At 38.2% G+C, this 16,021-nt stretch overlaps 1 protein-coding gene across 2 annotated transcripts in view; it reads left to right on the top strand.

The window, feature by feature from the left end:
- ATP6V1H (ATPase H+ transporting V1 subunit H) overlaps positions 1 to 12,713 on the top strand; it is a 48,360-nt gene extending 35,647 nt beyond the window's left edge. For both annotated transcript variants that reach the window (XM_053946946.1, XM_053946938.1), the window contains 2 exons: positions 186 to 299; positions 11,692 to 12,713. In XM_053946946.1, the coding sequence (XP_053802921.1) occupies positions 186 to 299; positions 11,692 to 11,752 (175 nt within the window). In that variant the 3' untranslated portion in view covers positions 11,753 to 12,713. The remainder of the gene's footprint in view (positions 1 to 185; positions 300 to 11,691) is intronic.
- The last annotated feature ends 3,308 nt before the right edge of the window (positions 12,714 to 16,021 follow it).

Raw genomic sequence — 16,021 nt, 5'->3', positions numbered from 1 at the left:
AGATAATCTACATTTGTAACATGCCAGGTGAGATGTGTATCTTGGCAAATAAATAATTTTAATAAAATAAATATTACATAATTTAAACTTAACCTCTTAATGCCTTGAATGTGAAGTAGTTGGGTAGGATAGCTACCCAAAATTGAAAGTAATGTCATAAAACTTGCTTCTCTCCTGTTTTTCAGAGTGATTGAACAGCTTGGTGGTAAGCAGCTGGTCATGAACCACATGCATCACGAAGACCAGCAAGTTCGTTATAATGCACTACTGGCTGTGCAGAAGCTGATGGTTCACAATTGGTATGTGATGATTATTAACATACTACTAACCATGATACATCTTTGTTGTGGAGAGAGGATTCAAGACAGATTTCTTTTAGGGGAGAAATAACATTTTTATGTGTTAAGACAGCAGTTTTTAAATAGCAGATTAATGTGATGCTTATGGTAAAAACTTAGTTCTGTGTATTTTAGAAGCAGTTGATTTGAGTAGCTTCCTTGCATGGTTGAATGTCACAAAAGTAATTCACTTGAACAGTGTATTTTAGCTTAGGTTGGGTATTAGGAAAAGGTTCTTCACCTAGAGGGTGATTGGGCACTGGAACAGGCTCCCAAGGGAAGTGGTCACAGCACCAGCCTGACAGAGTTCAAGGAGTGTTTGGACAATACTCTCAGACGCATGGTGTGACTCTTGGGCTGGCCCTGTGCAGGGCCAGGAGCTGGACTCAATGGTTCTTGTGGTTCCTTTCCAACTCAGGATATTCTGTAATGATTCTGTGAATTTATTTGAACTCCTTGTGGAATAGCAGAGGTTTATGGGCTGATTGAGTATTCTCTAATAACCCTGAAGTCTTGGCAAGTTCTGCCACAGAACTTGCTGGTGCGTGATGCTGCCTTTCCAACAGCACACAGGACCTTTATAGAGAAGCATTGAAGGGCTGAAGCTCTGAAAAACAGTGCTCATGAAGCAACTTTGTATAAGTTACCAAACTAATTCGGTATGCTAAGCATAAACCATGGAGAGTTAAAAATACTAATTAGGAGTTTTTAATCTGGTTATTAATTATGAGTGCACCAGAGCTCATATTTTCAGTCTGGCATTGTCGTAAAGCTAGATAAAGTACAGCAATACATCTGAGTATATTGAAACGTAAGTGTTGAGATACAAAAAACTAATTTAATTTTGGATTTAAACAACCTTTTATTTCTGAAAAGCTTAGTGCTTGGACATATCTATAATATCTGGCAATTTTCTCACCTATGGCAGAATGTGAACTTTTTGAAAGACTGAGTAGGGATGATGCTGGCAGTGTGAAAGTGGTAGGGGAACATAGACTACTAAGCACCTTCTGACAGGTTAAGTCACCTCCTTGCTGTGACAGGCTGGCTAAGTTGACAAAAAGCTCCCATTGTCTCTCTCTGCAGTATATCATAGGTAAAACAAAGCTAATTTTCTCCCTTTCCTTCTGAAGAATATAGGTTTTAAGGTTTTAACTCTCATGCATGTTCTATACATTTTATCCTACTCCCTCTCTTACATACTGTGGGAACCTTCTATAAAAGAGAAGCATGTGTTTAAATACCCTACTGTGAAAATTCCAGCTAATACTCTCCACCTGTAAGGAGTACTTTGAAGATCACATGGAATTTTTGAGTGTGGAGATGGGAGTCTAAACACATGGTCATGTTCAATCTAATTTTTGGTCATTATTGTGTATTATGCTCTACCCTGCTTCTCAGTTTAATACATTTCTTTACTCTGTGCTGTTCTGATACATTTCAAACATTCTGAGTATTACAAACCAGCTGCTACTAAATAGAGATTACAGCATGGAAAGTTTAGTTACTGATACTGCCTTCTGCAGTAGGGATGGGCTTTATTTCATGTGTGTTCTGATGTCTTGAAAATCTGGTAGGAAGACCTTTAGTCTTTCTCCAGCACAAACCTTACTGGTAGGAAAAGTTTTCCTGAATGCCAAGCCTGGGTTTTTCTCACTTTCAGTGAGAGATGACTACTTGTAAAAACATCACATCTGGTCTTCAAGATTTGTTTTGGTTTTTTAATGGTATGAACATTTCTGTGCCTACTTTTCACAGTTTATGAACTTTTAGACTTGAGACTGAGGGGGAGATGGCAAAAGTACCTAGTTTCAGCTCTTCAGATGTCTCAGTAAAAAGAATCTGTGTGAGTTAGTGCCACTTCCAGATTCACATTATCATCTCTGTAGGGAATGTTTTCTTGTTTAATTCATAGTGGAACAAGCCCCTGGGACACATTGTCCTTGGCTCTTATTTGCCAAAGTAGTGTCCCCCTGGCATGGACTTATAGCTTAAGTGAAGGAAATGACACACTGTTTGTATGTGGGAAGCTAGATCTGTCTTTGTGTAGATCTGGCTTTTGGTGAGTGTTGGGAGCTCTTCTGTTTCATTGCTGTCTCTTCTTACCACACAAGCTGTGTCCCCTGACTGTCACACACTGTGATTTAAGTGCCTACTTACTAAGCTTTGCATTGTCATAAGATGTGTTATTCAGCAACTTCAAGGTTTTGTTTCCGTGGCTCTTCAGAGCTGGGGAAACAATAAACATCTTTCCTCTTGCTTCCACTTATTCTAGAATTACAGTTATTTCACTCAAAGCAATCGTGTTTTTTTTCCTTGAGTTTAACTGACACAGAACAATTTGGCATTACTGTCTGTGACACATGTGACAGAGGTAGTCAGGCTTTTCAAGAAGGTTAACTGAGAGAAAGATTATAAAATAAAGCTTTGCTCTGCCACAGTGAGGCTTGGTGCAAGTGTTGTGCCTGGAGCCAGCAGAGTTAGGAAAACTTGGGATACTTGAATTGAGGGAGCACCATGGGGCAGCTGAAGTAGCATTCTGCCTAAAACACAGCTGTATCATTTGACTGTTAGCTCAACTTAGAGACAATTAACTCCAAAGTAATTTGAGTAGTTCATTACAGGCTGCTCAACTGGCTTTCCCTTAGGGGTTTTTAAGTCAGGGATTAATGGGGGGAAATCAGACTGTCAGGCATTCTCTTAAATGGTGAAGCTATGTTGGCAAAAGCAGTAACTGCTGTCAGCTTTTCAGATGAGATAAGTTCAAGTGAAATATTCCAGTTACATTTGCATGTTAAATGATCATGCACTTGATGAAGCAAGGAGCAAAATTATCTTTTTAGCATCACTTTCTGCCTATACATGGGAATTAATCCTGAGTTTCAATCTGCCTTGAATTGTGTTAGTCATGGCACCCCATGCTGATAGTAGGAACCTGTGTAGTGGGTTGACCCTGCACCCACCAAAGCTGCTGTATCTCTCTCCTCCATGGCTGGACAGGGGCAAGAAAATCAAGTGAAGGATTCCTGAGGTGAGATAAGGACCAAGAGATATCACTCACCAAATACTGTCACAGGCAAAACAGGCTCAAATTAGAGATAATTAATTGAATTTATTACTAACAAAACTAGAGCAAGATAGTGAGAAGTAAATATGACCTTAAAAACACCTTCTCTCCATCCCTCCCCTCCTTCCAAGTTCTACCTCTTCCCCTAGGGCTGCAGGTAGATGGAATGGGGGTAATGGCCAGTTCATCACACGTTGTTTTCTCCCACTAGTTAGGGAGAGGAATACATTCCCTGCTCCATTTTAGGGTCCCTGCCATGGGAGATGGGTCTCCATGAACTTGTCCAACATGAGTCATCCCATGAGCATTCTCTGCTGCTCATCATCCCATGAGCAACAGCCCTCTCCAGACTACTGCAGTGTGGGTCACTCTTCTGCAGGGTGCAGTCCTTCAAGAACAGGGGTGTTCCAGCATGTGTCCCTCCACAGGGTCACAAGTCCTACCAGGAAACCTGCTCCAGTATGGGCTTCTCTCTCCATGGATCTGCAGATCCTTGTCAGGACCCTGCTCCAGCACAGGCTCCCCTCAGACATTCACCTGCTTGGGCATGGGGCTCCCGACCTCCTTGATACTGACATGAAGAGTATGAGTATGCTGGCAGGTGCTAAACCGTGAGAGTTAGGATCTGTCACTTCAGCATGGTCAAGTATGGTATGGAATTGGAATTCGTAAAGGGCATACTGAATGAAGCAACAAACTGGACAAGCTTTGAATATGCAACAGGTTCATACATGAGTTTCTAAATGCACAGCCCAAACAAAATTACTTGCTCTTCATCTTTTAAAATGAGGAATTCTTCAGGGAGACAGTAAAAAATCTGAAACTGCCTAGGATTTGCAAGATGCTATATTTAGAAGCTGTTACTCTACAGATAGCTTCTGTACAATGACTGCATTTGGGATTGAGAAGTGGAGGTTGTAGTGGTTGTTAACTGGCAGCCACAAAGTTTGCACCCACCCTCACCCTTTATTTTTTCCCTTGTCCCAACACTGAGGTGTGGAATGCTTAATAGAATAGTAGGCTTAAATCTACAGGAAAATAACTTCCACTATATTTATTTCTCTTGGTTTTTAGCCTTCATTATCACTACAATTCCCTTTCAGTAGTTAACAGAAGTTAACTAAATGAAAAGTTTGAGAAGATAGTGTCGCTGATAAAAATTAATCTTTTTTAAGAGAACAGTTCCTAGCTAGAATGAGACAAGTTAGGCAAAAATCCAATTAATTACAGGCACACTTGGTATCTAGTGGAGTGTTTCATATTTTTATTTGCACATAAATGTGTATTCTTGTAAAACTTCATTCCATGTAGGTGTAGAGGCTGTGTTTTTTATTTGGCATATGCTCTCTAGGATTCACACTAGGCTCATGCTTTCTGTCATGACATCTCTACTCTTTGCAGAAACACTTTTCAATATTTCTAGAGCTCATGTTATTGTGGAAGATATCAGACATTCTGCTCAGTTTGCATTTTCTTTTTTCAAAGTAATTGCTAGTTTTCATGAACTATGCTGAAAACATGTCACCAAAGAAGTAACTTTTTGATAATTTACTCCTAATTATTGTTCTTTAAGAATTTGATTTCCTGACAGGAAAGTTCAGTGAAACACTGTTGATGTTGGTCATTCTTACATAAAAAGCTCTTTAAGTGTTGTAAGCAAAAAAATTCTTCTTAGTGGTAACTAAATCTTCTGTTTAAATATAAAACTGTTTTCAAACCACATTGCGAGGTTTAGTCGGGTGGGTTTTTTGAATTCACAAAATGGCTCTGTGTATTAGTTCATAGCATATCTTATAAGTGAAAAATGGCTCGTGCTTTATATCCCTAATAGAAAGACACATACCGAATTGGATTTCAGTTTATTTTTTTTAAATCAAATGCTTAAGTAACAGCTTTGTTATAAGAGCTCATTGATCTGCTGTTTCTTCATAGCTTGTATGTGAAGTTGTGAACTGGAAGTCTAGAATAACTCTTTCAAAGATTGTAAAAAACTAGGGAAACTGCTGAGAGGAGAGGAGTTTCTTGTAGTGAATCAGTTTGAAGACTCACATTTTATGCTGCATTTCATGTCATAAGGAGGCCTTTAAACCATGCTATGAGTAATGTTTTCAATAATCATGATAATCTGTAGATTGTCTATTAATATTACTGCAATCTGTAGATTGTCTATTAATATTACTCTATTTAGCTGAAGAAAGGGCTCCATTTGGAAACATAAAGCACCTCTCATGTAATGTTCATAATCCTTGTGTACATTCAGACTGTTTAGTTTTTATGTGCACATCAGAATGTTGAGCATCTCTTTACTGTGAATAATTAAACAGAAACAATGTCCTAGATTTTTTTTATCTTAACAGTTGACTTTTGTTCTATTTTTTTGTATGAAGTGGAATCTGTTAAACTAAGTATTGAGAATTGCAGAGATGTTTGCAGTATCTTTTCTCTCTTGAGATCCACAGCCACATTTATAGGACAAGGAGATACATGGTGAAAATCACCATGGTTCCACTGAAAAAGATAATTTATGAAAATCTTCAGTTTGATGTGTTGGAGGCCCAAGCTGTTTGGTCAAAGTGACTTTGATTCTGCTGTGTATGCTTGTTTCTTTATTTTTGTTGTTGGTTTGTGATGACTTACCTTCAAAACTACTCATGCTAGGCATTGGTATAATAGACACATATTTTATATTCTTTAATATCACTTTTAAATTGGAATATTTCTTATTGCATAAGTCCACTGAGTCAAAGAAGAAAATTGTGTTCAGTAAACAAATGACAAAAGAGAACAGCAGTTCTCCAGCGGTAGGACTCCAGCTTTGGCAGTCTTCCCAGCCCAGCTCTCTAGGAAGATGTCACTGTTTTTTACTTTACTACTTTCATAACTGTTCTCTTCCTGTTTACTTCTGTAAAGAACATGGTAATGAGGAGCATGTAATGTATATATATAATTTTTTTTCTATACTATATATAGAAAAGATGTATAAAAATGTGCAGCATTATAACTTTGAATCCAGCAGTGAGACATGTTAATATTGCATTTCAAGAACCAAATATTAACATCACTCCAGGTTTGATTTGAGCCTAGCTTCTTTATTTTCTTTCCTTTCTTCTGTGACTGTGGCTCTGTGGGGAGGCAAATGCACCTGTGGTGGCCTGGCCCCTGTGGAGCTCCACTTGCCTTTCTCCCGGCCACCACCAGTGTTAATGAGACACTGCAGTAACCACCTTCAAGGGAACTTATCTGTAGAAAGCAATTCACTGCAATTCACTTGAGAATTACATGAACAAAAAGTGCTGTCTCACCAGAATACCCTGGGTGCCTCGTGAGAAAGCCAGGCCTACACAGCTGGCATGGGTTAAAGGGTGGGTGTTCCAGCTTTGTCTCACATTGGATTAGATGGAGACTAGACAGATGGTTGCAACCTTGTCCTGGTGTTGCCATTTCATGTGTACTGCTCAGAGATTCCAGGGATGGTTAATCTGTAGAGTGTAACAGTTACAAGACAATGTTTTCAAGGGTTAGTTTAGCGTGCTTACAATTAGGAGTACATCAATTGTGTAATTCAAATACCTACTTGTAAAGCCACAATAAATTAGTAAAACTGGCTCAACTCTTTCTAGTCTATTAACTTCTCTCCAGGTTGCTAGACCTCTAGCAGAACTGCAACATAAAGCTGGCAAAATGGATCAATTCTATCTGCTGCCTGTCCTGTGAATTTGTTTAACTATTGTCATATCTTCATGATTTGTCTGTAAACAGTGTATGTTGGCAATGTCTTTTGAGTGTATTGAGTCAAGTGGCAAACTTTTTGAAGGATTTCTTTAAACTAGCTTTTTGATTTAATTTTCAAAAGTATGGGACTCTAGGCTTATGTTTAGATAGAAAAAAATAAAATCAATATTTGTATTTTTGGTTTGTGTCAAAGAAAGGCATTCTGTCTCTTGGGAGCCTCAGTCTGCTAAGCCAAGTTAGAGATTGCAGCTATTCAGGACTATCAGATATTTTTTGGTATCTTCTTTAATAATCAGAATGCAAGAGTTAAATGTGAAAAGAAAAAATATGAAAATTTCATCCTTCTTTTATTCTGTGCTTCATCTACTTTTCTTCCTTTGCCCATTAATTTTCAGCATCCTTTAAAGGACAGGTAAATCTGACTGCACTGGAATTTGGAGTATAACACTGAAAGTAGTATTACTTAAACTTCAAGGCTTATTTTTTTTTAACACATGGCCCCTAGGGATCTGTTGTATGTGTCTTATAGCTTTCCCTTCTATCATAGACTGTTTGTTGTTGAGAGTGATCTTTTAATATATGGGATACATTAGTATAAAATTTGTAGGTGGTGTCTTGTGCCACTTTGCAATTATCTCCTTATTACATATTCACTGAGTTTACATGTTGGATCAGTTCTGTGTGCCTTTTCCTAAATAAATTTTAAGCATTTGTTTCAATTATGACATTTAAGTGTATCTCTGCTTCACGGTGTCAGTGGCTCTCATGAGAAAAAAAAATTGATTAAATTAAACAAAAGGAAGAAACAAATTAGAATAACTATTTGAGACAAAATGAATTAATGTATTCATCTCTAAGCTTCCTTTTCTTCTTGGAAAAAAACACTTTGGAAACAGCAGAAAATGTGTGTTAAAAAAGAGGCCCAAAAAAGGGGAAATTTCTAGAGTGAAAGCAATATCACTTGGTTGTTCTAGTAAGAATGAAGAGATTAATTTGCAAATGGAAATTACTTATGCTTCACTTTAGACTTTTGGGTGACCAGGGAAGTGAAAGTGTGTGGTTGTTGATCTGAGTTTTAACTGACAAATGGAAGATTTTATAGTTAGTCTCAAAAGTGATGTAATACAGTTGCACGTTTGAAGCTTTTCTGCAGTGGAGAGGTAATATTTTTTGTTCTTGTAAATTTATATGAAATCAGTTGTTTAATGTTTGAATGCTGTTATCTGTAAATGCAAACTTGTTTGCACTAGCTTCATATGCTTTTAATAAGGATGGTTTTATGTTGAAGGAAGTGAGAAGATGGCTATACCATCTTCTTTTTATAAAGGCCTTTCTGTTATAATGTGAGGAAAATGGTTTAAAATATCTTGTAGTGGTCCAGTTCTTGGGCTTATAGCTTGCAATTAAAAAAAAAAAAAAAAGTCATTATGTCATTACTGTCCGTTGTAGTGGTTTGTGTGTGCATCACAAATCTCAGATGTTATTTTAAATATTTTATTAACTGATTTGTTATCATATGACAAGATCCATCCTTTCATCATACATGCTCTTATAGTGCAATGCATTGAAGGCTTGCATTCTTACAGGTGACTTTAATTTTGTGAGGTAAATAGTAATTTTAAAATCCCAGTTTTTCTCTTAAGATTAACTAAGTATCAGTGCAGGATAAACTCTTAGACCCTTAATTTATAAGTTGGACACTTATGTCCAACTTATGAGTGAAGTTTGGAGCTTACAGTGCTTCTTAACCTCCTAATGGGATGAAATACCAGTATTTATAAAATATATTTGAATCTTCTTATTCTTTTAATATGTGTTTTAGCAGTGGGAGAATAGGGTCCTACTTAACATTTTGGAGCAGGTCCAAAGGAGAGCTATGAAGATGATTTAGAGGCATAGAACACCTGTCCTGTGAGGAAAAGCTCTGAGTTGGGATTTGTTAAGCCTGGATAAGAGAAGGCTCTGGGGAGATGTTAGAGCACCTTTACAGTACCTAAAGGAGCCCTACAGGAAGGCTGGAGAGAGCCTTCTCATAAAGCCAAGGGGTAATGGCTGTGAAATAAAACAGGGCTGATTTAGATTAGATATCAGGAAGAATTACTTCCTGTGAGGGTAGTGAGACACTGGAAGAGGTTTCCTGGAGAATCTGTGGATGCCCCATCCTGTGGAGTATTCAAGGCCAGGTTGGAGGGGTCTCTCAGCAACCTGGTGTAGTCAAAGGTGTCCCCGCCCATGGCAGAGGGTTTGGAATCAGATGATCTTTAAGGTCCCTTCCAACCCAAACCATTCTATGATTCCATGTTCATCTAATCTAGACCATGCAATAATTTGTCCTGGGTTAACCAGTGACCCTCAAATGTAAGTGATAACCAAACAGAAAGTTAAGTGATCCTTCTAACAGCTTGTAATGCAAGGTTTTTGCATTTCAGTGGCCCTTGGTGGTAGCTAAAGAGGTGATGGGGTAGGAACACCAAGGGATTTTCACTTGGGTTTGCAGCATGACAATGTAGAACTGTAACTGCAGGTGCTCATTCTGTATGGGGAAATGGGATGAGAGCTTTTCCTTGACCCTAGACTTAAACATTACACCTACAAAAGGTTTTCTAGGGAAGATACCGTTCTACTTACTGTAGAAGTTGAATATGTGTGTGAAGGCACTAAATACCTACAAAATGTGCTACTGCTCTGCTGCCTTGGAGATTTTTGCTGACTGCACTGCACTCTAGTGGGGTTTTTAGAAATCCTTGGCCATGCATCTGAAACAGTGTAAGCTCTGTAGTAGTTGTAGTGTTATGGATTATTAGCTTGATTGCTTTTCCTACTTCAAAGTAATAGTGTGGGAAATTCACATTCAATATGGTTCATCTGTGCTTTAAGAATAAATAATGTTGTGGGCTTGTAATATGATGAGCAGAGCCATGTATGCAGCAAGTGTCAGTTGGTTTCAAGGCTGGATGTCAGAGAAGAAATACTAGAATCAGTACATGCATATAGGCATGAAACAAATGAAAAAAGACAACCAAAACCATAGGGGGAGCAGAAAGAAGTTTGGTGAGTGTGGAAGTTCTCCATAGTTGCTGTCTGTGTTTTTGGATGACTGTCAAATTTTGTTTTGCTGGTACAGTTTTGAGTCCTGCAAAACCACAAGAGAGCAGCTCACTTCCTTCTTTGCCAGCAGGAGCCTCTACTTTGAGGGTGATAACCTGTCTGTTACGAGCAGGAGTTGTATCTATTAAGTGGGGCCCAAGCATTAAAATACTATGATTTTACAGCAACACCTGATGAAGCTGTAAATGAAGGTGCTAAATCATAACATATGGTTCAGCATACAAATTATGTGTTATTTTCTTTGCTAGAGGTGTTTGAAATTTTGGTTTTCTGGATGCTTAATGTTAAAACTGTGAAGAGTGGTGTTGGGTTCAGCAGTTCAGGTGCTGAACTTCATTGTGCAATAGGAATTGCAATGCATAAGGAATAACTGTTCAACAGGACACTAAGCTGAAAACTAGTTTTTGAAATGTGCAAAAAACCTGATATTTTAAATTAATTTTTTTAATAAAGCAAAAGCACATACTCTTGAGTTATATGGGGTTTTTTTGAGACTTCTTTCTGAACATCATTCCTCTGAGATGCTTCTAGTGCTTAACCTGTGTAGGTTGAAATATCTGTGTAGTGAGAAAGCACAGTACTAAGTGTATGATCAGCAGTAGAAAAAGAACGCCTACATTTCACGCATCCTGAAACCTCTCTTCCACTTGATACAGTGGTACAATTACTGTATTTTCTGTGACAAGCAGCAACCCAGGTGCTATTATTAAAGACCCCTTTCAGCTTTTTTGTGATTCTTTTTTGTGAAGTGTTGATCTGCTTTCACAAGAGAGAGTGAAGGATTGTAACGTTCAGAAGAACTGTGCAGTGTTTTTCTGTGGGATTTAGACACTGTTGCTCAGGGCAAGTGCTAGTAATGTGGGAGATGTTCCAGTGTTGAGAGGAGAGATAGAAAGTAAGTGGCTTAGTGCACTTCAAAGTGCAGGTGAGGAAAACACTTTAAAGAAAATGTTGGTATACAGTGGGCATGGTTTGATTATATTTTATTTTTCTCAACTTGAATATGTAATTATTGAGTCAGTGTCTGTTTTGCTTGCCTATTGTATTGCCAGTATGTCCTTTGTGTTACTCATGCACCTGCAGCTGGGTTGTGGAAAGAGATACTTTTAAATGTTTTGCCACAGGTTCTAAAATATGTATTCAACAAGCAAAATTTATCTGCTTCATGGGTGTTCTGTGTCAGTTTTCAGGGCTTCTAAATGTTCCCATTGGGTTCCTTCCTTTTCTAGACAGCTTTGTTGATGTTTGATTTGTACTTTATTTTCATAGGGCAGATGATGGATATCTAAAGCTCGGGTGCTCTCATTGTTGCTCCAATTGATATTATCTGAGGGATTAATTCTGAACTTAAAGCTTTTTCTTCTGTATTCACTTTGTAATTCCCACCACTGTTGCACTCCCCACTCTCCAGAACATTTCTCAATCTAATTTTTTGTTGTATTTCAGGGAATACCTTGGGAAGCAGTTGCAGTCAGAACAACCTCAGACGGCCACAGCACGGAGCTAAACACTTCCATCAGTTCATGCAGTTCATGCTTACAACTACAGTGTGTTTGTCTTGAAATGAATACAAAAGAAATTCTGAAATCACATACTCTTTGTCTGCTATGGGTGCATAAACATTCCAGCTTTCCTCTAGTGTTGTTGGCTTCCTAAAAATTTGTTTGTTCAACTGGTTCTGCTGATTATGCCTATTAGCTTCTTGTTCTATTCTGAATGTATATGAGGAAATGTGGCTAATATATTCCATTTGTTTTATGTATTTATTCTCATAATAAAGACTATTATTAAAAGATATCCATTCCATAATGGATATTATAATTAGCCTAGAAAAATGTTTCTCTTCTTTTAGTGGGTTATCAGTGTTGTCACTTTCCAAGAAAAGTAAGTTGTCCCCTTATGTCTCAGACAAATTAATAAAGCTTTGACTTAGTGTTTCATAGAAAGTGCAGTAGCCTAAGAAATATTGATTATCAATACTAAAATATATACCAAGTCTCAAAACAGTGTTAAAATTGTATATAAAAGCAAATGTATGGGTGGAGTTTTTTTGGGGGGTGGGATAGTTCTCTTGTTAGAAACTACATTAAAAATCTGGAAATGAGAAGAGGAAAAGAAAATGAGCAAATCAGTGAAAACATACGCTCCATCAGTGAAAACATACGCTCAAGATTATTAGTCCAGCTGTGTAACACCAGTGGTTAAGGCTGTAGATCAGAGATCAAGTTGAGGGTTGTTTTTATTTTTTTTTTTCAAATGTGCACTACTAACTGCTGAAATTATAATTTCATGGAGTTTTTGGTTATTGAAAATACTTGTATATGTTAGGGTTCTGGTTTCATCCCAAAATCCATTGTATTTCTTTTATATTAAGCCAGATAATTTGGTTGTCAATATTTTCTGTGTTTTGTAGCTTCTGACAGTATAAAATATATAATCAATAAATTTAAGCTGATATTGGCTTGGCATATGAGAACAGTTTTGTTGCATAGATAGAAGCCTGGCTCCAGGCACTTGCAATACCAAGCAGTTAATATTCTTGTGATTCATTATTAGAATTTAAAAAAAAAAGTGAACATAATTCTTAATCTTGTCAGTAGTCATTTGAGGTACAAGTCTTTGAGGAAGCTTTGAGTACTTTGTCATCAAGTGAAAAGACTAATTGGGAAAACTTCCCTTATCCAGCCTGGATTTTCATAGTATATAATTAAAATTTGACCACTATTGCAATGGAGAGAGAAGAGAGTTAGAGGACTACAGGTTGATGATTTCTTGGTCTGCTTAATTAAAATTAGATTGTGTAGCTTAATGACTGTTGCTTAGTTTTGCATATAGAAGACAAAGGCTTTGATATTGCAGTCAGTATCACAAGGATACATGCTGAAGCCTGAAAAGAATTAACCCTCACTCCAACGACAGTCAGTTTATGTGAGTAGATCTTAGCACTGCATATTCCTGCAGTGCTGGGGGATACAGGTGGTGTGGGAAGCAGTTGGGAGAGCAGGGGTGCACCTACACTGCCATTCTTCCCTTGGGTCACTTGAATGCTCTTGAAATGAATCTCTGAGTCCTCCCTGCATTTCACACTTCAGTTTATATTGCATGGTGGTGTCAGCCCATGAATGGGGTTCTTCTCCAAGCAAGCTGAATCTCAGGACAGGATGTACATCTTGCATGATGTACGTCACACTGTACATCCTGTGTGTCTTGGCTATGTGGCAAGTGTTCAGTCTACTGGACCATGTAAGATTTTGTTTGAAGTATGGCCTTTAGAAATGCATATGGGGTGAATGCTGAATTAGCACTGAGTGTCTTGCTCTACAAATCAGCTTTTCATGTCACACTTGTCAGTGTAATCAGGGCCTAAGACTGCTATAAAAGATTGGTTCTATGGCTAGAGCTGTAATGTTGAGTCTAAGAACTGTGATGTGGCATTAATGAGAAAGGAATATCTCCCCACCTTCAAAACCAAGTGTGTTGTTTCCTTTTCCAAAGGGAACACTAAAGCACTGCTGGGTAAGGAGATCTGGGATTGAATCATAGAAGTAAACATGATGAATATGACCACTGGAAACCTCTTCAATTTCTAGAGGAGCTAGAATAACCAAGTTACTCATAACGTGAAACTAAATTGCTTCCAGGGGTTGACCTAAAACATCTGACTATTATTTTCATGTATTATACAAATAAACTCTCCTGCTTTGCTAGTATTATCCTGTGCATAATTTAATTCTTCATCATGTGGTGTGTTTCTAAACTGTGTGATACCTGGCATTCTCTGACATTTAGTTACCACCTTGTGTCCAACAGCTCTCTAATTAAAGCAATGGTTCTGAAGTTTCACTTATATCCCTGTATGCTATTGATGTCCTGGTGCCTGTGAAACCTGAAAGCCTGCAAGCTCTGAGATTTCCAGCTGTCAGTGGTAACATTCAGGTGGCTCAAAGGTTGGGTCTGAGTGAGTTCCTGCCAACAGTTGTACCTTAAGAAGCCTGGAAACCTGCAGGGGAGGGTGTTACAGAGGACTTTGTTGTGCAACCAGTAATTTGGACTGAAGTTGCCAGAGCTGAGATATCTGCAGGTGTCAGACTGCTCATGGTGTCCTACAGGTCCTGGGGAATCTTGGCATAGCAGGGAGCTGCAGAGCAATTTCAAGATGTGGGTTCTTCATCTCCCATCCACTTGTTGGCAGTGAAAGGCCTTCATATGTGGTGCCAAGAGAGAAAGAAGGATAGAGCTGTTGAGCTTTTAACCTTTGGAATCAGGAAAATCAACCAAAAGTTTTTGTTGAATTTTAATTAATTAATAAAACTTTCTACTTAATCTCTTTTTTTGTCTCATAGGCCTAGTGCTAGCTTTTGCTACCGAGTGTTGTTTTTACTATTCACCTGTTTGCATTACTCACTTTACTTGCTCAGCTTCTTTCTCCCCAAATTTGGCATGGTGCAGGCAGGCAGATGCCATGGTGGCATGTTGGGTGCTTCAAAGCTGTGTGATGACAGTGTAGGTAGAGCACAGTGTCAGGAAAAGAAACGTGTGCCAGCAGCTTCCTTTGTTCCCTCTGGTGATGTGAAGATTTAGAGATGGCTGGAGATGAGCTGCCATGGACCAGATGACTAACTTGCTCCTAAAGCGAGGAGATGCAGTCATCATCCTCCAAATTAGGGTAATCCGTCTTCTCTGGGTGAAATTCACTTGTTTTCCTAACTTCTGATTTCACTCTTATGTTTCATCCAACAAAATGGAGTTTAATTTTCCATTAATTTTCCTGGAGTTTAATTAAAGTAAAAGAGCCTTTGAAATCTTTAGATAAACTGACTTTTAAGTTTTGCATTTGAGATTTCTTTTACTTTTCTGGTTAAATGATGTTCTTTGAACTTTTGGTTTTGGTCTGAAATCTGAAGGGGAAATAAATTTGAGTAAGTTTACAAGACACAGCAACTGTGAAAATAATTTAAACCTGTAACAATTCTATGTAGGAGGGATGCATGATGAAGTACTGACACCTAGAACTAAGGCAGGAAAATGCCTTTAATCATGTGCTTACTGAATGTTTATTATTCCCACAAGCTGGTTGAGATCTTAAGGCCTGCAAGTCAGGTGAAGAGGAGGTCAGATTTTGGTCTTGGCCAGTGAGATACTCTGCTGGAACCAAATCAGGGTTGAGCAGGAGATGGGTTGCCCAGGCCCTGGGTATACCATGCTACCTCAGACCTCTTTTCAGTATCTCATCTGAGCTTCAAAAATACCTTTGTGCGCTGGTGTGAACAAATGAAGATGGTCACTAATTTCTAACACTTGGAGCTGCTGGGTCTATACCTTTTCAGGAATATGACATGCTGGTTTTATGCAGTAAGTGCATGCAGTAAGTGACAAGGACTCAGAGGGAAACTAGTTGACTCATCTCTATACAAAAGTTTTTGCTTTTCCCTTTGGCAGCTTCTGCAGAATAGTTGGGAGTTGTCTTCTTAGAGCCGCATGTTGTCAAAGCTGAGAAGAGAGCTTGTGTTCTTGTGATGACCAGGTATGTTATTAATTGTATTTACTTCCTCTTAGACTACAAAATGATTATTAAAAAAGTCTGAACTGCTGTTAAGATGTACAAATGGCCAAGGGGATCATCATTTGAATACCACAGAAAGCAACAAACTGTCTTGTAAAAGTTAGGTGCTGTATTTAGGGAGCTACCTCAGAACTCTTTACCTTGTGGTGTGCATATTTCATTGGCATAACTGGTTCTGAGATGCATGAGACATTGCTGAACACAAGTTTTGCT

Source organism: Vidua chalybeata, chromosome 1 (genome assembly GCF_026979565.1).
Source record: "Vidua chalybeata isolate OUT-0048 chromosome 1, bVidCha1 merged haplotype, whole genome shotgun sequence".
NCBI lineage: Eukaryota > Metazoa > Chordata > Aves > Passeriformes > Viduidae > Vidua > Vidua chalybeata.
This window is presented reverse-complemented; position numbering and strand designations above follow the sequence as displayed.